General features: G+C 39.7%; 1 protein-coding gene across 1 annotated transcript in view; it reads right to left on the bottom strand.

Annotated features, from left to right (window-relative positions):
* Window positions 1-25,370, bottom strand: part of LOC124796223 (radial spoke head protein 4 homolog A) — a 335,434-nt gene that overhangs the window by 169,597 nt on the left and 140,467 nt on the right. Inside the window, exons 4-5 of the mRNA XM_047260315.1 lie at window positions 24,978-25,064; window positions 24,804-24,884 (exon numbers count right to left, since the gene is read on the bottom strand). Coding sequence (XP_047116271.1) covers window positions 24,804-24,884; window positions 24,978-25,064 — 168 coding nt within the window. The remainder of the gene's footprint in view (window positions 1-24,803; window positions 24,885-24,977; window positions 25,065-25,370) is intronic.

Raw genomic sequence — 25,370 nt, 5'->3', positions numbered from 1 at the left:
ACCATCTCAATTACAATCCCTACATACTTGTGGCTCTACAACATTATGCTAAGATATTTAAGCAATGTGACTGTTTCAAGTAGGACACTACTACTGCTGTATCCAAACATTACGAGTATGTTTTGCCTTCTCTCTCACATTAACCTACATTTTTGTACATTTTGAGCTAGCTACCATCATCACATCAACTAGAAGTTTTATATGTCATCTTTTATCACCTTATAGTCACTCATCTTTGACACCTTCCCATATACCACAGCCGATAGCTGCCCACTCTGTCTGCCAGAACAATTATATATATAGAAAATAATAACGGTCCTATCACATTTCCCTGGGACACTCCTGACAATACTGTTGTCTCTGGTGAACACTTGCCTCAAGGACAACATACTGGGTTCTATTACTTAAGAAGTCTTTGAGCTACTCACGTATCTGTGAACTTATTCCATATGCTCGTACCTTCATTAAAAGCCTGCAATCGGCATAGAACCAAATACTTCTTGGAATTCTAGAAATATGGAATCTGCCTGTTGCCCTTCATCCATATATCATGTGACAAAAGGGTAAGCTGAGTTTCAAATGAGCAATGGTTTCTAAAACTGTGTGATTTGTGGACAGAAGTTTTTCTGTGTCAAGGAAATTTATTATATTTGAACTAAGAATACATTCAAGAATTCTGCAGAAAATCAATGTTAAGGATAATGGTGTGTAGTTTTTTGTGTCCAATTTTTTTATCTTTCTTATGTACAGGACTCAACTGTGGTTTTTTCCAGTCACTTGGGACTTTGCACTGGACGAGAGACTTGCAATAAGTGCAAGCTAACACCCAAACCTCCAGATGTCAGACACTCAGACTGGTACCAAACTTTGTATTTCAATAGAGTATCAACCAAAATGCAAATTTAGTTGATGCTGTGTGATGCTGTCCAGTAGAATATGCATAAACAGTAATTAAAAGTAACACCAGAACTAGAGACCACAGGAAAAGTGTATCTTTGAATAGATGCATTGAAGATCTCACATGGGTGAGTTGGTAGAGCGTGAGGTTATCACAATAAAGGTTCTGCGATCAAATCCCCATGATAACAATTTTTTTTTAACTGTTTATGTTTGAAACTAATTCTGTCAGAGACAGCAAAGGACTTGAAAGAGCAGTTGAACGGAATGGACAGTGTCTTGAAAGGAGGATATACATCAACAAAAGTAAAACAAAGGATAATGGAATGTAGTCGAATTAAGTCGGGTGATGCTGAGGGAATTAGATTAGGAAATGAGACACTTAAAGTAGTAAAGGAGTTTTGCTATTTGGGGAGCAAAATAACTGATGATGGTCGAAGTAGAGAAGATATAAAAGGTAGACTGGGAATGGCAAGGAAAGCGTTTCTGAAGAAGAGAAATTTGTTAGCATCGAGTATAGATTTAAGTGTCAGGAAGTCGTTTCTGAATGTATTTGTATGGAGTGTAGCCATGTATGGAAGTGAAACATGGACAATAAATAGTTTGGACAAGAAGAGAATAGAAGCTTTCGAAACGTGGTGCTACAGAAGAATGTTGAAGAATAGGTGGGTAGATCACGTAACTAATGAGAAGGTATTGAATAGGATTGGGGAGAAGAGAAGTTCGTGGCACAACTTGACTAGAAGAAGGGATCAGTTGGTAGGACATGTCCTGAGGCATCAAGGGATCACAAATTTAGCATTGGAGGGCAGCATGGAGGGTAAAAATCGTAGAGGGAGACCAAGAGATGAATACACTAAGCAGATTCAGAAGGATGTAGGTTGCAGTAGGTACTGGTAGATGAAGGAGCTTGCACAGGATAGATTAGCATGGAGAGCTGCATCAAACCAGTCTCAGGACTGAAGACCACAACAAAAACATGTTTGAAACTGTTATGTGGGAGAACATTTTCCTGCATGTAATAGAACTTTTCAGAGTTTGTAGCAATGTTCTTTTGGCACTATGCTTTAGCTTCATTGGTTGAAACTAGTAAACCTATAGAGTACATCTGTATAGAAAGGTGTGGTGTTCTGTCAGACATGTGTGACAGAACACTATGTCTATATAAATATACTCTATAGGTTTGCTACTTTCAACTAATGTAGCAAAATAAGACTGCCAAAAGAATATTGCTACAAACTCTGAAAAATCTTTTAAATGACAGGAAAATGTTCTACCTTATAAAAAGGAAGTCATCAGTGGGATTTGTTTGCAGGACCTTAGTGTGACGTCCTCACCCACGCAATATCTTCAACACATTTATTCACAGATATGCCTTTCCTGTGCTCTGTAGTTCTGGTGTTACTTTCAATTACCATTTATGAATATTCTGCTGGACCACAATACACAGAAAAAACTAAATCAATGTTTTGGTTCATATTCTATCAACATACAACATTTGGAACCAATCTGAGTGCCTGACATCTGGAGGTTTGGGTGTAAGTAAGGGGCCAATACTGTAGAGTACTCTTTCTAAAGTGAATTGGGATACCATCCAGACCTGGCAACTTAGGGGATACCATCCAGACCTGGCAACTTATTTGCTTTCAATGCTTTCAGTTGTATCCCTGTGCGACAGATATCTATTACTATGTTGTCCTTCTGGGAGTCTATGCGACAGTCAAATGATGGTATGTTTGTACGATTCTCCTGCAAGAACGATTTATTAAATGTTAAATTTAAAACTTTGGATTTCCTTTTGCTATCTTCTACTGCCATAACTAGTGTCTGGATAGAAGCCCTAGACCCACTTAGCAATTTTCTTGGGTTCTTAGCGAGATCTTTTGCAAAGGTATGATGGTGGTAGTTGTACGGTCTGCACATAGATATTATTACAGATGTACAACTCTCTACCAACCTTTAGCTGTTGTCATCTGCATTTTCTCTTTTGAACAACAAGAGTAACAGCCTTTGCTTACTCAGTATTTTCTGAATTTGGCTGTTAAACTATGGTGGGTCTTTTCTGTCATCAATCCACTTACTGGGTGCGTATTTCTCCAAAGCATGATTTACAGTCCATATAAATTTTGCCAGTAATTCCTCTACACCCATCACACCAGGACCTAATGATGTCAGGTCATTGTCTAAGTGAGATGCTAACAACTGCTTATCTGCTCTTTCTAGCAGAAACACTCTTCTATCCCTTTTGAGTGATTTATTAACTTTTAGTAACCATAGCCACCATAATGACATCATGTTCACTAATCCCTGTCTCTATACTGACACTGCAGATAAGACCAGGCCTGTTTCTGGCTACATGGTCTAAGATATTCTCAGTGCATGTGGGCTGTCAAACTAGCTGCTCTTGACAGTTTTCAGAAAATGGTTCAAAATTACTTAGGAAGACTGTCTGTCTGTAGCCCATATAATTATCCCACAGATGTCTCAGTCTGTGTTTGGTAGAATGAAGTTCCCTGCAACTAGAATAGCATGATCTGATTATCACTGTTCTACAAAAAAACCTTTTTTTCTATTTCTGATAAAAAGTATTGTGATCCCAGTTGTATTTTGAGCGCTGAATTGAAAACTGTTTTTGGTTTTTTTCTGTCAGGGATAGTTTATGAGTAATCGCAATTTTATATCTCTTTTCAGTTTCTGATATAATGCAGCAACGGTGAGGTGAAATTCAACAAACAAATGCACATCTTTATGATGTTATAAGTTCATCACATTAATGGAGGGTGGGATCTAACATATAACACAGTAACCTTTGTGTATACACTTTGAAGCATTTATTTGACATGAGAAATTACAGAAAATTGACAAACAATGAGCCACTGCCTTGTAATGCACATCACTTTTTTCTCTTGTATTGTGAATCTTTCTTCTCTCGAATGATATTCCAGCGATAATCTGCTAACATAGAAGGTACCCACTTCCCTTCATAGCACCGTTCTGTGGTAGAAATGTCTTTATGGAATCTTTCCCCATGTTCATCCGGTACGTCACTACAACTCTCTGTGAAGCAGTCCAGATGAGAGTCCATCATATGTACCCTCAAAGACATATTGCACCCCAAATCCTGATATGCTTTGATCATATCCTTCACCATTGTTTTGTGGTTAGTAGCTCTTCTTCTTCCGAGGAAGTTTTCCGACACCATTTTGAAACAGTTCCATGCGGTTTTTTCTTTATCAGTTAACCATGCTTCAAAATTTGCATCTTTCTGCAGCTCCCTGATTTGTGGGCCTACAAATACACCTTCCTTTATTTTTGCAGCTGAAAGACGGGGGAATTTGGTAGCTAGATATGCAAACCCACAGCCTGTTGGATCCATGGCCTTCACGAATTGTTTCATCAGGCCAAGTTTGATATGAAGCGGTGGAAGTAGTATATATTCAAGAGCTACCAGACTTTCACGTTGTACATTCTTTTCGCCAACTTTCCATCTTCGCCTAGGCCATTTCTTTTTCACGTAGTGAGAATTTCGGTCTCGACTATCCCACTCGCAAAGAAAACAGGCATACTTTGTGTACCCTTGTTGCATTCCCAGTGTCATAGCAATTACCTTGAAATCTGCACATATTTTCCATTTGTGTTCATTGTATTTTAATGAATTTAGCATCCTTTGTACGAATTCGTAATTCTCTTTTGTCAAACTAGCGTAAGCTACTGGAACAGAGGGTATTTTATTTCCGTTATGGATCAAAACACCCTTCAGACTTGTTTTCGATGCATCTATGAAAAGTCTCCATTCCTGTGAAATATAACTGAAGTTCAGCACTTTCATCAGGCCAGCAACGTCATTGCAAAATGTCAGTGTTTCGTCAGTTGAAAAATAAGAAATAAAGGCATGTTCTCTGTGCCTGAACACACTGATTTTAGTACTTTGGTGCAGTAGATTATACTCTTGTAATCTTGAACCAAGAAGTCCTAGATCACGCACTAAATCATTTAAATCTGCCTGTGTTAACAAATGTGGCGATGACTCACTTGTGCAGTGATATAGAGAATCATCATCTGTGATTTCTTCAGTACTACTTATTCCACTGTCACTCGGAATTTGACCTCGAGCTCTTGAAGGTACTGGAAGGCTGTCGGAATGCTGCACTGGTATTCTCGGTGAAGGCAGATCTGGGTAAACAATGTGCCTCTTTGACTTTTTGTTTGTAAAACCCAGAATGTTTGTTAGACAGAAATAACAATCAGTAACATGGTCCTTAGGCTCCCTCCACACCATGGGAACAGCAAACATTCTCTTTACCTTTCCACCACCGAATTAGTTTGCAGTAACATGTAGCACAACAGAAATGTGATGCCCATTCTTTATCTTGGTCTCCTACCTCTACTCCAAAGTAATGTTTGTATGCTTTCTTTATGACTGAAGAAATTTTCTTCCTATTTCTGGCAAAAGTGAACTTCGCACAGATGTAGCAGAAGTTGTCCGGCTTATATCGACATCCACGACAACGTGGCATTTCTGCAAATTTAAAAATACTTTGGTAATACACCTGTATTAAATTAATAGTAGGGAACTACAGGAACGCTGATGTGTAAAAACAAGCAGTCGATTTACCTTTAGCACCAGGCTCAATCAGTTTACACACAGGAACTAAAAATTTCAACCGTACCCAGAAATATGACAGACAGTTACTTGTCAGCCAAAACACCCACTCGTTAAGACTGACACAAATTGCGGCCAACACCTCTGTTGTGAACTCGATGCACCTGCCCCTAGGAGGCGTGAAGTTTTACTGCCGAGGCAGCGACCGGCTGTCGCCGTTTGAGTTAATGAGATGTTTCAGGTGGTCTTAATGACATAGGTGTGGCGGGGGATAGCCTAATGATGTCTGATTCTTCCCACCTGCTGTTGCACAAGGAATTATCACGTTCTATCACTACTGGATGCGGCAACATATCCGTATTTCTCTATAACGTCTCTGTGTTTGCCATAAATTGTGAAAATACATATATATACATATTACATAAAAAGTATCCCTGACAACGATATTTTGTTTACATATTTGAATTTCCCACGGTAAAATGGTCTAGAAGCACATACTTTAATATCAGAAATAAACCCATGTCGAACAGTGTTATTTCCACACTGCTAACCACATACATTCTTTGAATGACTCTAAAACTGTCATAGTGGAATTGGGTGGCCAGTAAAAATATCCAGCAACTGACACAATTTTACATAGACCTATTACATGTAACCATATAACTTTACTGTCACACTCAATTTTGACCTCAATAGAAACAATATTTTTATCAACTGCAATGAGCACTCCCCTCCTATGGCATATAATGTGTCTTTCTGACACATATTCTATGACTTTCTAAATATCTCAGTGCTTTCTACTTCAGGTTTCAGCCATCTCTCAGACCCAAGAACAATTGTTACTGTTGTTGTGGTCTTCAGTCCTGAGACTGGTTTGATGCAGCTCTCCATGCTACTCTATCCTGTGCAAGCTTCTTCATCTCCCAGTAACTACTGCAACCTACATCATTCTGAATCTGCTTAGTGTATTCATCTCTTGGTCTCCCTCTACGATTTTTACCATCCATGCTGCCCTCCAATACTAAATTGGTGATCCCTTGATGCCTCAGAACATGTCCTACCAACCGATCCCTTCTTCTAGTCAAGTTGTGCCACGAACTTCTCTTCTCCCTAATCCTATTCAATGCCTCCTCCTTAGTTATATGACCTACCCATCTAATCTTCAGCATTCTTCTGTAGCACCACATTTTGAAAGCTTCGATTCTCTTCTTGTCCAAATTAGTTATTGTCCATGTTTCACCTCCATACATGGCTACACTCCATACAAATACTTTCAGAAATGACTTCCTGACACTTAAATCCAAGAACAATCTGATCCCAAAACTTTCCAGAGGGCAGTAAATTTGGAAACTGCTGTGAATACTTCAATAATCTCCTGATAAGACTTTGATAGTCAAAGACTATTTACTCTGAACGTGGTCTAATTTCTACCTGGTGAGTGTTCATCAGAGTACCTCAAACAATTTCCTAGCCTAAAAAATCCCCATGTGCACTACAAAAGTACTCTGACCTATCAAGGGGAGTCCTACAATTCCTCACTTGATAATGCAGGGCAGAAATCTGCTGTCACGACTGTCACAGAGCCAATGAAGCTTTTGTTGAGACACTCCACTCGGTTCCGAAGCAAAGGAGCTTTATCAACTCTGGGAACAATGCTCCAAATTGTGAGATCTGCTTGAGCCACAAACACAAAACCAGCGGTCTTCACCACTTTCACCTGCCACCTGCACAAATAGATGATGATCCCAAACAAATGCGACAGGTGTCATTGTTGCTGAAGTGAGCCACGACTAGCACACGGCTGCACCCCACATGCTCGATAGCCACAGGCAAAGTCTCCTCCACATCTCAGGTGAGGCACCTTGTCAGACATATCGAGTACACACTAGCTTCCTTTCCAGGTTTAAAAGCTGTCTCCCTAAGGGGCTCCACAATGAGCCTAACAATGGAGCTCCCAATAATTAGCAAAACCCTGCCCACCTTTGCCTGATCGGACCTTGTTGAAAGAATGACCACATGCAGGGTGAATAGTCAAGGCCAGAGGGGCAGTCTCCACAATGGCCTTCTGCATCATGCAACAGAAACATGTTATCCTGCTATGGCAGCAGTCCACCACATGGTGTACCTTAGTTGGTGAGCCAATCGGTAAGACAAGCAACACCTGATGACCCCACACAATGAGTGAAATATTACATCACCATAACACCCCAAGGTGGAGATGGAAAATTGTAGCCAAAAGTGCATTCAGCTACTTGCGAACTGGGGCCAGCTGTTCTTGCATCAGCATGTAGCGTGCACACACCCTCCCCATCCTAGTATAACTAATTGAATAAGTAAACTGTAAAAGCAGACAGATACCTAGATATGCCACTTGCAACCCTCTTGACTTGTCACCAATGGACTCTTATGCTTTAATGAGCGGTGCAGCTGGCTGTTAAGAAGAAATGAAAACTGTGCTCCAAACTTTTTGAACTTATATGTACAGTTAAAAAAATGGAGGATTAAACCTCTTAAATAGAAAAAGTACAAAAATTTTGAGAAATATACTATTAGAAAAACACAGGAAACTTGCCATTCTGGAAATGTGTAACATGTGACATCTGGTGCCTGACTGAGGGACTTACTAGGCTGAAAGGAATGGTCACTTGTCTTCAAAACAAACAAACGAGCAACTACTGCACTACAGACTGCCTGAATATTCACTTAAAGTTACAAAATGCAAGATTAAACCCCTCAAATAGAAAAACAGATATGAAATTTAGGAAAACAGGCAGGGAATGAAAAATGTGCTCCAATTTACCTACAGTTAAAAAAAGGCAAGATTAAGCATCTTTAACAGAAAAATACATTCAGTATCCCCTGTTAGTCCTATTTGTTGCGGATCCCAATTAGCAATATTTTATGATGGGACATGCCCCACTACACCATTAAAAGTAATGACTACCAAAAATTTATACAGGGCCAGGATAACATTGGGTGGAATGCAGGCACAAGGATCTGTTGGATGCCCAAGGCACTAGTAGGACATTGTTAATAGAATACATAGTCGTCTTCTTTAAGGTGACGAGAAGCCAGGTGATCAGGTGAAGCTTACACGAGGCCAGAATGTGCTGACACCTGCACACCTAGCAGCCTTGACCCAAACAGCGATGGGGCTGTACATGCAGCTGGCAGCTATGTCACAGGAGGTTGATGATCGGATGCATTGCTGACATTGCCTGTGTGACCCCAGCTACCAGCAGCAGGGCTAACAGGTTACCAGGGCACATTCACAGAGATCATACGTGACACCCCAGGAAAGGCATCCAACAGCAGTGTATGAAGTTGTCTCAGTCGCAAAAAGTTGTGTTTCCTCGACGAAAGAGAGGCAGGTGATGCCATTGTCTGATCATAGATGCAGGTCGGGGGGGGGGGGGGCACACCTATTTGTACTCCCCTTGGCTCGTGGTACTGTACCATCAGCTAGGCCTATGGGACCTGGTGATAGGAGGCACCCGAGTCTTCTCATCAGTGGAGGTGAAGAAGATGGCAGAAGCTCACGGCAGCTGAGTCCTTCAGTCCAGGCCAATGGCTGCATCATAGACTGAACTCATCTAGGCAGACTGTGGATGAAGTCCACCTTGGGATTGGTTAGCTGCAAACTGAGAAATGAGCTTTGGGAGGCAGAGCATTTGTGCTGGTCGATCTACACCAACGACATTATCGTGCAGCAAAAGTTAATGATTGTGCCCTAGTTTTCCGAATCTGTCAGTGCTCTGTACCACAATATCACTTTCCAGTTCTTCCCTTCAGGCTTATTTAGTTTGGCTACTGTGTGGAAAAAGCCACTCTCATGTACAACTTCTGCGTTATTACTTCAGTGTACATGGTCAACAGAATGATGTTATGCTCCCTTATCCATGAGGTCACTGTGTTGAGTCAGAACCTCAATCATGGTGTGTGGCAAATTAACTTGGTGGTGTGCCCATGCTACTTGCTGTTCTTCCTTGTTGGGATTCCAATATAGTGAGTTGGTAGCCCTGCACCAGGCGAGACACGTGAGTTTTGTGCTGCTGTACAGATAAGTGATTTAGACTGTAATAAAACTCAGTTTAGTTCAGGAAACTAGTTTAATACATGTGTTAGTGTGTTTTGCAAGCTTACAATTAAAGGTATCACTTCTCTTTGCTTATTATTCCAGAAAATGTGAAAGGAATATAAAGTAGGGTTACGACTGTATTCTTGCATACATTTTAGCGCAGTAAAACTTATAGAATCTCATTTAATTGCTCTGTTCCATTCCAGCAAGTTAAGAAAAGCATATCCCTTTGTTGTTTAACTCTTATTTTGTGAAACACAGCGTAAATTTTAAGTTCCGGTATCTGGATACTTTGCACATACGGTAGTAGCTTTGTTTACATACAGTTGCGACTAGGCCTAATTTTTGTAAACGTGTTTTTCCTTTTTTTTGGTAAACTAACTTACTGTCACTGAAGTAAGTTTGTTTACATACAATTGAGACTAGACCTAGTATTTTGTAAATGTAGTTTCTTGTTTTTCAGTAATTTAAAGTAAAGTTTGGAAGGTAGGAGACGAGGTACTGGCAGAAGTGAAGCTGTGAGGAAGGGGCATGAGTTGTGCTTGGGTAGCTCAGTTGGTAGAGCACTTTCCCATGGAAGGCAAAGGTACCAAGTTCGAGTCTCAGTCCGGCACACAGTTTTGAACCTGCCAGGAACTTTCAATTTAATTTGACTTATTCTCACTAAAGTAAGATTTTCACCATGAGTGAAAAGTGCCTGACGTGCCATAGAATTGTTAGCTCTGGGGTTTGGTGTGATGGCTGCAGTAGTTTTTTCCTTTGGGGTGATTGTAGTGACATGGGAAATGGGGAAGTGGATCAGACTCATCAGTGGTTCTGTATGCAGTAGAGATAGGAAAATAGCGGAACAGGAGGGGAAAATTGCTGCGTTTCAGGCACAGTTAGAGCAGGCTAGGGAAAATCTGAACAGGTTAAGGAAGGAGAAGGGTAAAGATAGGTGGGAAGTGGCAACAGGTAACAGGAGGAACAGACCTAGAACTTTGTCAGACAGCTTTGTGGTGAATGTGAAGAATAAGTTTGACCTGTTGCTTCTGTTAAAAATTGATGAGCCTCAGACAGAGGTAGGTGTAGAGAGGGCACAACAAACTTTCACTAGAAAATTGAATAAGAAAGTAGGGAAGGCAGCAAAGAGAAAGAAAGTTTTGTTGTTAGGTAGTTCACATGCCAGAGGTGTAGGAGGTGTAGGACCAGTTAGGATCAGAATACCAGGTCACAAATTTTTTTTAAACCTAGTGCTGGTCTGGGTCAGGTGACAGAGGATTTAGGTTCACTCTGTAAAGATTTTACCAAGGAAGACACCGTGGTTATTGTGGGTGGGCCAGGCAATATATTCACAGATACCCTGGGCACAATATAGAGTGTGACCTGGCAAAGATTGCATCAGCACTGTGACATAGCAGTGTTGAGTTTGTGTCTATTCTTAGATGCCATGACCGACCTCATTTAAACTCTTCTGTTGGGAGAGTTAATTTGGGGTTGAAACGGCTACTTGGGTCGGGTGCGGGGTCTGCCATGAGTGGTAATATACAAGTAGTCATAGGCGTTGGAGCAGCACCTTTTTTAGGATTGGTAGGACAGAACGAAGTCAAGTTCGGAGAGAAGTAAAGATTGAAACGAACCTTCAGTTTGAGAAAGAAATAAAAAAAAGCATAATCCTGGCACATTCGATCAACAAACACAGCTGTTGGTTAAAAATTTACAGCAATCAGCAGAAAATTTATTTCCAACCGATTTCATCTCGGTAAATGTGAAATGCCAACTATCTTTAGTGCATCAAAATATTCGAGGGCTTAGAAGTAAAGTTAATGAACTACTTATGTGAATTGATGAATTAGAGTCATCGAACCCAGTTGATATAATCTGCCTCTCTGAACATCATGTGACCACTGGTACAGATATGTTAAACCTTACAGAATTTAAGTTAGCCTCTTACTTCTGTAGACAAAATATGGGGAAAGGAGGAGTTGCCACATTTGTTAAAAACAGTTTCAAATTTAAGAATATTGAGATTAATAAAGTTTGCTTAGAGCAGCACTTAGAAGCATGTGCAACAGAGATAGAATTTCATAATAGGTCCTTTATAATAGTAGCCACATACAGAGCACCTACAGGAAACTTCAAACTTTGTATAAACAGTCTGTACTCGCGTCGCCTCGAAACGAATATTGTGGTTCCCTGGTTGGAGAGCATGCCCCGCAACAGCTGATCATTCCGTTTCTCCTCTTCTACAATTTATCTTGTGCTCTTCCAAACGTTTAGCGGCCACAAGCCTGTAATTGAAGAAGTGTCATGATGGTCTCTCCATTGGCAAAAGATTCCGGAATAGTCCCCCATTCGGATCTCCGGGAGGGGACTGCCAAGGGGGAGGTTACCATGAGAAAAAGATTGAATAATCGACGAAAGGATAACGTTCTACGAGTCAGGGCATGGAATGCCAGAAGCTCGAACATGGTAGGGAAAGTAGAAAATCTGAAAAGGGAAATGCAAAGGCTCAATCTAGATATAGTAGGGGTCAGTGAAGTGAAGTGGAAGGAAGACAAGGATTTCTGGTCAGATGACTATCGGGTAATATCAACAGCAGCAGAAAATGGTATAACAGGTGTAGGATTCGTTATGAATAGGAAGGTAGGGCAGAGGGTGTGTTACTGTGAACAGTTCAGTGACCAGGTTGTTCTAATCAGAATCGACAGCAGACCAACACCAACAACGATAGTTCAGGTATACATGCTGACGTCGCAAGCTGAAGATGAACAGATAGAGAAAGTGTATGAGGATATTGCAAGGGTAATGCAGTATGTAAAGGGGGACGAAAATCTAATAGTCATGGGTGACTGGAATGCAGTTGTAGGGGAAGGAGTAGAAGAAAAGGTTACAGGAGAATATGGGCTTGGGACAAAGAATAAAAGAGGAGAAAGACTAATTGAGTTCTGTAACAAGTTTCAGCTAATAATAGCGAATACCCTGTTCAAGAATCACAAGAGGAGGAGGTATACTTGGAAAAAGCCGGGAGATATGGGAAGATTTCAATTAGATTACATCATTGTCTGACAGATATTCCGAAATCAGATACTGGATTGTAAGGCGTACCTAGGAGCAGATATAGACTCAGATCACAATATAGTAGTGATGAAGAGTAGGCTGAAGTTCAAGACATTAGTCAGGAAGAATCAATACGCAAAGAAGTGGGATACGGAAGTACTAAGGAATGACGAGATACGTTTGAAGTTCTCTAACGCTATAGATGCAGCAATAAGGAATAGCGCAGTAGGCAGTACAGTTGAAGAGGAATGGACATCTCTAAAAAGGGCCATCACAGAAGTTGGGAAGGAAAACATAGGTACAAAGAAGGTAGCTGCGAAGAAACCATGGGTAACAGAAGAAATACTTCAGTTGATTGATGAAAGGAGGAAGTACAAACATGTTCCGGGAAAATCAGGAATACAGAAGTACAAGTCGCTGAGGAATGAAATAAATAGGAAGTGCAGGGAAGCTAAGAAGAAATGGCTGCAGGAAAAATGTGAAGACATCGAAAATGATATGATTGTCGGAAGGACAGACTCAGCATACAGGAGAGTCAAAACAACCTTTGGTGACATTAAAAGCAACGGTGGTAACATTAAGAGTGCAACGGGTATCCCATTGTTAAATGCAGAGGAGAGAGCAGATGAGGAGAGAGCAGACAGGTGGAAAGAATACATTGAAAGCCTCTATGAGGGTGAAGATTTGTCTGATGTGATAGAAGAAGAAACAGGAGTCGATTTAGAAGAGATAGGGGATCCAGAATTAGAATCGGAATTTAAAAGAGCTTTGGAGGACTTACGGTCAAATAAGGCAGAAGGGATAGATAACATTCCATCAGAATTTCTAAAATCATTGAGGGAAGTGGCAACAAAACGACTATTCACGTTGGTGTGAAGAATATATGAGTCTGGCGACATACCATCTGACTTTCGGAAAAGCATCATCCACACAATTCTGAAGACGGCAAGAGCTGACAAGTGCAAGAATTAACGCACAATCAGCTTAACAGCTCACGCATCAAAGCTGCTTACAAGAATAATATACAGAAGAATGGAAACGAAAATTGAGAATGCGTTAGGTGACGATCAGTTTGGCTTTAGAAAAAGTAAAGGGACGACAGAGACAATTCGGACGTTACGGCTAATAATGGAAGCAAGGCTAAAGAGAAATCAAGACACTTTCATAGGATTTGTCGACCTGGAAAAAGCGTTCGACAATATAAAATGGTGCAAGCTGTTCGAGACTCTGAAAAAAATAGGGGTAAGCTATAGGGAGAGACGGGTCATATACAATATGTACAACAACCAAGAGGGAATAATAAGAGTGGATGATCAAGAACGAAGAGCTCGTATTAAGAAGGGTGTAAGACAAGGCTGTAGCCTTTCGCCTCTACTCATCAATCTGTACATCGAGGAAGCAATGATGGAAATAAAAGAAAGGTTCAGGAGTGGAATTAAAATACAAGGTGAAAGGATATCAATGATACGATTCGCTGATGACATTGCTATCCTGAGTGAAAGTGAAGAAGAATTAAATGATCTGCCGAACGGAATGAACAGTCTAATGAGTACACAGTATGGTTTGAGAGTAAATCGGAGAAAGACGAAGGTAATCAGAAGTAGTAGAAATGAGAACAGCGAGACACTTAACATCAGGATTGATGGTCACGAAGTCAATGAAGTTAAGGAATTCTGCTGCCTAGGCAGTAAAATAACCAATGACGGACGAAGCAAGGAGGACATCAAAAGCAGACTCGCTATGGCAAAAAAGGCATTTCTGGCCAAGAGAAGTCTACTAATATCAAATACCGGCCTTAATTTGAGGAAGAAATTTCTGAGGATGTACGTCTGGAGTACAGCATTGTATGATAGTGAAACATGGACTGCGGGAAAACTGGAACAGAAGAGAATCGAAGCATTTGAGATGTGATGCTATAGACGAATGTTGAAAATTAGGTGGACTGATAAGGTAAGGAATGAGGAGGTTCTACGCAGAATCGGAGAGGAAAGGAATATGTGGAAAACACTGATAAGGAGAAGGGACAGGATGATATGACATCTGCTAAGACATGAGGGAATGACTTCCATGGTACTAGAGGGAGCTGTAGAGGGCAAAAACTGTAGAGGAAGACAGAGATTGGAATATGTCAAGCAAATAATTGAGGATGTAGGTTGCAAGTGCTACTCTGAGATGAAGAGGTTAGCACAGGAAAGGAATTCGTGGCGGGCCACATCAAACCAGTCAGTAGACTGATGATGAAAAAAAAAAAATAAATAAATAAAATAAAAAATGAAGGCGGATATTACGAAAGGCTCTACAGGGAGGCAATTGAAATCGCTAAACACCCTAATAATTTCAATCGAAAGGAGGAGGGCGTGAAATTAAACGGTATATGGATGCCGGTGTTGAAGAAGATGTGTACCATCCGTCCACTACTGGGTGATAGCAACGACGATCGATGGCAATGGACAGCGGCCAATTGCACTGACGTTTTCAAAACATGTGACGTCACGCGGGAGCGTGCGGACACGGAATTTAGCGGCAGTCTGTAGCGAGCCAGTGGGTGTGTTGGACCTTCCATCGAGCTATGGACCCCCTTGAAGATGTCTCCCGCAGTCGGAGACAAAACTTTGGGAATTGACACAGAATTCATCAACCGACCACGGCATAACAGCCCGGATAATTATAATGGACATGATATTTCTGGCCGTGAAAGTCTACATTTTAGTATAATATGGGATATAGTTAAGTCAGGGACAGGTAGGACCAGAAATGAGGAGGAATAAATAGCTCTAAAAATAAATAAAATCCTGGTAACAAACGCATGTTGTGTTGCAAACCATTTAAACAAGTATTTTGTCTCTGTTACTGATAGCATGGGGTTGTCAGGTTCAGAAAATAATGCAATGGAATATCTGAGACCAGTGCGCAGAAGTAATCTCAGTAAAATGGAATTGACACTTACTTCACCGAAAGAAATAGAACCCATCATAAAGTCCTTGAAATCAAAGTATTCTAGTGGTTATGATAACTTATCAACAAAGTTAATAAAAGAAGGTTCACATGAGCTTAGTCATATCTTAAGTTATTTGTGTAATCAGTCACTTATCACAGGAACATTCCCTGACTGGCTGAAATATGCTGAAGTTATATCCCTCCACAAGAAAGGGGACAAAGAAATACCATCAAATTAATGACCGATCTCACTTTTGCCAGCTTTTTCAAAAATCTTTGAAAATAACATACTGTCAAAGTCACAGTTTGGTGTTCTTAAGGGTTCTGATATTGAGAAGGCTATTTACACTTACAGTGAAAATGTCCTTAGTTCATTAGACAACAAATTAGAGGCAACTGGCATATTCTGTGACCTGTCAAAGGTTTTTGACTGTGTGAATCACAGCATTATTTTAAGTAAATTAAAATATTATGGCATCACTGCTGCAAAGTGGTTTCAGTCATATCGTACTGATAGAAAGCAAAGGCTGTCATTACGTAACATTTCAGTAGTAGGCAATCCAACATCATCTGACTGGAAAGAAATTACATGTGGTGTTCCCCAAGATTCCATACTAGGTCCACTACTTTTTCTTGTGTATATTAATGACCTGTCATTTGTTACATTACCAGATACCAAGTTTGTCTTAATTGCAGATGATACAAACATTGCAATAAATAGTAAATCAAATATAAATTTAAAAAAGGCATCTAATCAAAATTTTACTGATATTAATAAGTGGTTCATAGCCAATTCACTGTCATTAAACTTTGAAAAGACCCACTATATGCAGTTCAGAACTTATAGAGATTTCCTTCTAGTGTGTGTATAAAATATGACAAGATGGAATTAGGAGAAGAGGAGAGTGTAAAATTCTTGGGATTACAACTTGATAATAAATTCAGTTGTGAGCGACATACTAACAAACTGCTAAAGTGTCATGATGATCTCTCCATTGGCAAAAGATGCCGGAATAGTCCCCCATTCGGATCTCCAGGAGGGGACTGCCAAGGGGGAGGTTACCATGAGAAATAGATTGAATAATCTACGAAAGGATAACGCTCTACGAGTCAGGGCGTGGAATGTCAGAAGCTTGAACGTGGTAGGGAAACTAGAAAATCTGAAAAGGGAAATGCAAAGGCTCAATCTAGATATAGTAGGGGTCAGTGAAGTGAAGTGGAAGGAAGACAAGGATTTCAGGTCCGATGAGTATCGGGTAATATCAACAGCAGCAGAAAATGGTATAACAGGTGTAGGATTTGTTATGAATAGGAAGGTAGGGCAGAGGGTGTGTTACTGTGAACAGTTCAGTGACCAGGTTGTTCTAATCAGAATCGACAGCAGACCAACACCGACAACGATAGTTCAGGTATACATGCCAACGTCGCAAGCTGAAGATGGACAGATAGAGAAAGCGTATGAGAATATTGAAAGGGTAATGCAGTATGTAAAGGGGTACCAAAATCTAATAGTCATGGGCGACTGGAATGCAGTTGTAGGGGAAGGAGTAGAAGAAAAAGTTACAGGAGAATATGGGCTTGGGACAAAGAATGAAAGAGGAGAAAGACTAATTGAGTTCTGTAACAAGTTTCAGCTAGTAATAGGGAATACCCTGTTCAAGAATCACAAGAGGAGGAGGTATACTTGGAAAAGGCCAGGAGATATGGGAAGATTTCAATTAGATTACATCATGGTCAGACAGAGATTCCGAAATCAGATACTGGATTGTAAGGCGTACCCAGGAGCAGATATAGATTCAGATCACAATATAGTAGTGATGAAGAGTAGGCTGAAGTTCAAGACATTAGTCAGGAAGAATCAATACGCAAAGAAGTGGGATACGGAAGTTCTAAGGAATGACGAGATACGTTTGAAGTTCTCTAACGCTATAGATACAGCAATAAGGAATAGCGCAGTAGGCAGTACAGTTGAAGAGGAATGGACATCTCTAAAAAGGGCCATCACAGAAGTTGGGAAGGAAAACATAGGTACAAAGAAGGTAGCTGCGAAGAAACCATGGGTAACAGAAGAAATACTTCAGTTGATTGATGAAAGGAGGAAGTACAAAAATGTTCCGGGAAAATCAGGAATACAGAAATACAAGTCGCTGAGGAATGAAATAAATAGGAAGTGCAGGGAAGCTAAGACGAAATGGCTGCAGGAAAAATGTGAAGACATCGAAAATGATATGATTGTCGGAAGGACAGACTCAGCATACAGGAAAGTCAAAACAACCTTTGGTGACATTAAAAGCAACGGTGGTAACATTAAGAGTGCAACGGGAATTCCACTGTTAAATGCAGAGGAGAGAGCAGATAGGTGGAAAGAATACATTGAAAGCCTCTATGAGGGTGAAGATTTGTCTGATGTGATAGAAGAAGAAACAGGAGTCGATTTAGAAGAGATAGGGGATCCAGTATTAGAATTGGAATTTAAAAGAGCTTTGGAGGACTTACGGTCAAATAAGGCAGAAGGGATAGATAACATTCCATCAGAATTTCTAAAATCATTGAGGGAAGTGGCAACAAAACGACTATTCACGTTGGTGTGTAGAATATATGAGTCTGGCGACATACCATCTGACTTTCAGAAAAGCATCATCCACACAATTCCGAAGACGGCAAGAGCTGACAAGTGCAAGAATTATCGCACAATCAGCTTAACAGCTCATGCATCGAAGCTGCTTACAAGAATAATATACAGAAGAATGGAAACGAAAATTGAGAATGCGTTAGGTGACGATCAGTTTGGCTTTAGAAAAAGTAAAGGGACGACAGAGACAATTCGGACGTTACGGCTAATAATGGAAGCAAGGCTAAAGAGAAATCAAGACACTTTCATAGGATTTGTCGACCTGGAAAAAGCGTTCGACAATATAAAATGGTGCAAGCTGTTCGAGACTCTGAAAAAAAATAGGGGTAAGCTATAGGGAGAGACGGGTCATATACAATATGTACAACAACCAAGAGGGAATAATAAGAGTGGACGATCAAGAACGAAGAGCTCGTATTAAGAAGGGTGTGAGACAAGGCTGTAGCCTTTCGCCTCTACTCTTCAATCTGTACATCGAGGAAGCAATGATGGAAATAATAGAAAGGTTCAGGAGTGGAATTAAAATACAAGGTGAAAGGATATCAATGATACAATTCGCTGATGACATTGCTATCCTGAGTGAAAGTGAAGAAGAATTAAATGATCTGCCGAACGGAATGAACAGTCTAATGAGTACACAGTATGGTTTGAGAGTAAATCGGAGAAAGACGAAGGTAATCAGAAGTAGTAGAAATGAGAACAGCGAGAAACTTAACATCAGGATTGATGGTCACGAAGTCAATGAAGTTAAGGAATTCTGCTACCTAGGCAGTAAAATAACCAATGACGGACGGAGCAAGGAGGACATCAAAAGCAGACTCGCTATGGCAAAAAAGGCATTTCTGGCCAAGAGAAGTCTACTAATATCAAATACCGGCCTTAATTTGAGGAAGAAATTTCTGAGGATGTACGTCTGGAGTACAGCATTGTATGATAGTGAAACATGGACTGCGGGAAAACCAGAACAGAAGAGAATCGAAGCATTTGAGATGTGATGCTATAGACGAATGTTGAAAATTAGGTGGACTGATAAGGTAAGGAATGAGGACGTTCTACGCAGAATCGGAGAGGAAAGGAATATGTGGAAAGCACTGATAAGGAGAAGGGACAGGATGATAGGACATCTGCTAAGACATGAGGGAATGACTTCCATGGTACTAGAGGGAGCTGTAGAGGGCAAAAACTGTAGAGGAAGACAGAGATTGGAATATGTCAAGCAAATAATTGAGGATGTAGGTTGCAAGTGCTACTCTGAGATGAAGAGGTTAGCACAGGAAAGGAATTCGTGGCGGGCCGCATCAAACCAGTCAGTAGACTTGTGTGTGTGTGTGTGTGTGTGTGTGGGGGGGGGGGGGGGGGGGGGGAAAGAAAAAAAAAGAGAAGTGCCTAAACAAGTCTGTGTCTGCAATGTGAATGATGTCAGACATAGGAGATGTAAATTTTAAAAAAACTGGCATATTCTGCTTATTTTCACTCCATTATGGTATCATATTTTGGGGTAACTCCACAAACCGAGAAAAATTTTTAGATTAGAGAGGCATATAATAAGAGTAACGTGTAGTGTAAATCCAAGAACATCATGTTGAAACCTATTCAAAGAACTGGGCATACTAACCACAGCTATGAAGTTTGTTGCAAATAATACATCTCTTTTTCCAACTAACTGCTTAGTACACAGTATCAATGCTAGAAATAAGAACAATATACACAAAGATTTAAAATCTCTTACTCTTGACCGAAAGGAGACCAGTATCCATCAACACATATTTTCAGTAAGTTACCAGCAACCATTAAGAGTTTAGTTTCAGACAAGGCACAATTTAAAAATAATTTAAAAGAATTTTTGGTGGCCAACTCTTTCTATTCCATCCATGGACTTCTCAACAAGTGCAGTAGACCATTTTAATGAAAATTTATTATACTTTAATTTTTGACAATACTTGGTTGTAACAGCCAAGTAACTACCTACTGTGTGAATGATGGATGTATGGAAAGCAGATGTAAGTCTTAAGTCTGTAAATAGTGGAAGTTTAATTTTAAATATTGTACATAATTTGACTGTTCTTAACTGAGGATCACTGAAATCAATAATTTACTTTAATTTTTGACAATACTTGGTTGAGGGAGGCATCAAGGGATCACCAATTTAGTACTGGAGGGCAGCGTGGAGGGTAAAAATCGTAGAGGGAGACCAAGAGATGAATACATTAAGCAGATTCAGAAGGATGTAGGTTGCAGTAGGTACTGGGAGATGAAGAAGCTTGCACAGGATAGAGTAGCATGGAGAGCTGCATCAAACCAGTCTCAGGACTGAAGACCACAACAACAACAACAACAACAACAACAACTTGGTTGTAATAGCCAAGTAACTAGCTACTGTGTGAATGATGGATTTAATGAAAGCAGATGTAAGTATTAAACCTGTAAATATTAGAAGTTTAATTTTAATTCGTGTACATAATTTTACTGTTTATTGACTGAGGATCATTAAAATTAATGGAACTCAAGTTTTTCTAATTCCATTTTTGTAATGTGTTTATCTGACATGTTCCACACCTAGGAGGATCCCCTCTATTGTGTGTCTATGTAATGAATAATTAATCTAATTTAATCTAATCTAATACTGCATACCAGCCTGCCTTGACATCTTCAGCTTTGCCGCTGGCACTGGCCAGGGAAAACTTTTAAATATTCTCAGTTCTGCCCAGAATATTATTCTGTGGACAACAAAATATTTACAATGTAAAAAACTCTAGTGGATATGATAAAATACCAGCATATTAAATTAAAGAGTGCTATTTTGAGTTGAGTAACATCTCAGTGTATATACGTAAACAATAATTTATCACTGGGAGATTTATGGAGTATCTGAAGATTACTGCAGTTAAGTCACTGTACAAGAAAAGGATAAAAATAGCTTCCTGGTAGAGAAAAGATGTTGAGTTACAGAAACGCACAACGAAAATACTGTCAGCAAGTAAGCTTTCAGCCAAAAAGGCTTTCTTTAGAATTATACAGCATACAGCATACAGCACACACACACACACACACACACACACACACACACACACACACACGACCACATTCCTTGGCTGCCAAGGCCAGACTCGGTAGCCAGACTATGGTCATGAGTTTTCTTTGCTGAAGAAGGCTTTGGCCAAAAGCTATTATGTGTAACAGTCTTTTCACTGTGCCTGTTTGCCTGTCTGCAACACAGTGGGTCATCTTTATGGAGAATAGCAATCTATCCTCCTCCTAATATTGTAGATAGTGAGTCAGGAACCAATCAGTGGCAATGTAATTAATGGTAATGAGCAACTGCAGCATCACCCAATATGAAAGTCATCAAGAATTTGAAAGCAAAAGAAGATGCATGACTTTTTTACTTATCAGTCTAAACAGGTCAACTGACTCTGGGCCTTGTCACTGGATCTCATAAATTCTGAAAAGTGGTTGAAGTCATACAAGAAGCATTCCCAGTCTTACAAAAAGAGTCACACATGGGAGTCTGCCAATTTACTTTCAGACAAGATACCAATAAATGCCAAAATAAGTCTTTAAAACTAAAAAAAGATTTGAATGTTACATAGCATTATATAAAGTGCAGGTAGTATTAAAAAGATTTGTTCAGAAGCAAGGCCTGGACTAGGATGAAACATATATACCAGTTATTAAATATAACTCACTAAGGCATTTCTTTACTATGGCTGCTAAACCTGGTCTTGCTATAAGGGTTTTCTTACAAGATGACTTACATGAAAAGATATATCTGAAAATTCCAAAAGTACGTCCATTTACAAAGACAATAAAAGATACTGGTATTAAAAGACTAAAAAATAACAGTATATAGGTTGAAGCAAGACAGCTGCTAAGAAGGTTAAGATATTTTAATAGTTACCATCTGTGTGGACTACATGCTAATTTTCATTAATAATCCACAAGAGAAAAAGTCTTCAAAGGCAAACTACAAGACAAATTCGTGCTGAAAGATCTTGGTGAAGCTATTAACTGATTTGGCATCCTAATTGCTAGGAAACCATAATGAATGTCATGGATATACGAGACACACTATGTGGAAAAAATTCTCAACAGATTCAGCATGAAAAGTCTTTCATACTGAATCTGTTGAGAATTCAGTACTAACACCACTGAAAAATTGCCAAGTGCTCCCTAATGACATGAGTACAAAAACAGAACAAGTCCATGTAGCTATGAAGGATATACACACTTTACAAGATGAAAATAGTCAGCCTTAATGTACTGTGGAGCAAGTACATTCAAAATGAATTCTGGCAGATATGACCACAAAATCTCTAGAAAATTCTCGTCACCATCTGCTACTACAATATGTTGGACCAAATATGAAGTTTATTAGTTTTTGTTTTGTATTCTTTGCAGGCACGATTCTAGTGGAATTGTGAGAATTCAGAATCAATCTTTCGCACTGCTATAGTATAACTATGGACTTTTGGGTATTTTACTGCGTATAATATCATGTATTAATTTTATCCTGTTAATGTGTGTGCAATTAATGAGTTTGTTCCAATCAGATAATGCCTCTAAATTACTCTGCTAATATGTTTCTACTGACTAGACCTTTACATGGATTGGTCCTTACACTGCATGGAACAAAAACGGATACTACAAATCCACATGAAAGTTGCAACTCATTACAAAAATGAAATATTAATTTACAAAATTACAAAAATTGAAGAAAATTTTCCTATATGTAAAGTATATATATATATGACACTGAATGTATTGTTACAAGTTCTCTCTTACTAGTTGTGGGTAATCCCTTCATAATAAAGGCTTTTAAATTTAAGACACAAGTCACTGCAGGATGTCATCACTCAGTTCAGAACAGACGGATCTCTCAAACATGGAAAACTCATGCCTATGCCTGCTGATCTTCATTTCAGTCACTCACAACTGTTACTGCATGATGGAGAACTGATACAAAGAGGCCATTACATTTGAACATGGAAAATCTAAATGATGAGTTACGTCATCCATGTTTACCATTCCAGGGAAGCCACGCATGTTTTCCATATATACAACTGGTTTAGTATGTGAACAATCTGAGTGCAGAAGAGATGCCAAAATTAACTACATACTTACCCTACATTGGTAATGTGTCAGATGGCCCTAACAACTGCATAATATCCATTACAAAATGTGGTACCTCGTGATAGAAGTATGGTACGAGGGTAAGTCAATTATTAACTGCAACTTAAGTTATATTTTTGTTTATTTTGGTAGTACTGTCATTTTATGTTGATGACACATGCTTTGTTTATTTGTTATATCTTTGCAATTTTCAAGCTGCTAGGTTAGTTTCGTTATTGCTCCTGTGCTGTTAATCATGGCTGCTCCACTGTCTATTTGCACCAAAGAAGAGCAATGTTCAGTGATCCGTTTTTTGTGGTCAGAAGGCATATCAGGGGCTGAATTTCATCGAAGACGTTTGGTACAGTACGGGAACAGTGTTTTGCCACAACAGAGTGTCTATGAATGGATTGAAAAATTCCGAAATGTTCGCACAAGTGTTACGCACAATGAAGGAGCTGGACAATCATTTACCACCACAAATGAAGAAACCATTGAGTGTTCACATGAAATGATTCTCTTAGACGATTAACTATTGATGAAGTGGCACATTGTCTGCAGATTAGTAATGGTTCTGCCTACGAAATCATCCACACAGACTTGGGTTTCATATAGTTTGTGCAAGATGGGTCCCTAAACAACTCACTCAGCTGCATAAACAAATGTGCTTGGACATCTGCAAAAAACATTTGGATCGCTATTATAATGAAGGGGACAACTTCTTAGACAGACTCATTACTGGTGATGCAACACGGATCCGTCATTACAAGCCGGAGAGTAAACGACAGAGTATGGAATGGAAACATTCAAATTTGCCATGCAAGAAAAACTTCAAGACCCAAATGTCTGCAGGAAAACTGTTGTTTACGGTTTTTTGGGATGCACCAGGTCCAGTAATGGGACATTATGGGGAAAGGAGCACAACAATAAACTGTATATTACAGTGAGATGCTTATTGTTAGGCTAAAGCCTAATATTTGAAGCAAACGCCAGGATTGCTGGCAAAACGCGTTGTATTGTCGCACGAAAATGCCCATCTGCATACTGCTGCCCACACTTCTGAAACACTCCAGAAACTCAAATTTGAAGTACTGGATCATCCTCCATATAGTCCTGTTCTTGCCCCTTCTGACTATCACTTGTTTGGTCCACTCAAACAGGCATTAGGGGGCCGTCAATTTGCCTCAGACAAAGCAGTGAAAGAAGCGATGCATTCCTGGCTCACAGCTCAACTGAAAACCTTTTATGAGGGCATCAGGAAGCTATAACAACAATGGACCAAGTGCGTTGAAATGCAAGGAGATTATGTCAAAACTGGTGTTCTTGTAAGTTTCCTATTTGATTACAATAAACTTTTATAACTACTTTGCGGATAATAATTAGCATACCCCCATACGCTGGTAAAGTATTGGACAACTTCTATGACTTCATGTGGCTCGACAGCTGTGATCTACTCAGACAACCTGTAACTCTTCAACACTACTGAAATAAATAAAAATACTGATTACCTTTTGATTTGTGCCTTCACCTATTTTTTCTGGTGGCACATCAGGTGGCTTCTTATACATGGATTTAGGTGGTCGTGGTATCTTTGGTGCAGGTTTGAGTTTAATTTTTTCTTCCTCCTCTTCACCTTCTTCTTCGCCTTCTTCACCTTCTTCTCCTAGCTCTGCTTTAGGAACAATCTCCTCAGGTTTAGCCTCTTGTTCTGCCTCTGCCTCAGCTTCTTCCAGTGCTGCTCTTCGTTCTTCTTCCAGTCTCTCTTGTTCCTAAAAATTCAATAAGTATTTGTAATGGGCACAAATTAATCATTGTTCTGTCTCATGTTTGAGGACAGACCCATGGCACAGTTATGTCAGTACAAGAATTGAAGAAAAATATAATACTTCTTGATGAACAACAAGAATGAGAGAATAAACAAGAACTATGTTGATGCCAGGGAATGTAAAGTGAACCGTGGGTGGGGACTAAAGTACAGTACAAGAGTTGCAAGGAGTCTGCGGTTGTAGAACTTGAAAAAGGCAAAATTAAAAATTAATTACAGAATTTCCATCCTAGAACTATGAGGATGGTTT

This window comes from Schistocerca piceifrons, chromosome 4 (assembly GCF_021461385.2).
Source record: "Schistocerca piceifrons isolate TAMUIC-IGC-003096 chromosome 4, iqSchPice1.1, whole genome shotgun sequence".
Classification (NCBI taxonomy): domain Eukaryota; kingdom Metazoa; phylum Arthropoda; class Insecta; order Orthoptera; family Acrididae; genus Schistocerca; species Schistocerca piceifrons.
This window is presented reverse-complemented; position numbering and strand designations above follow the sequence as displayed.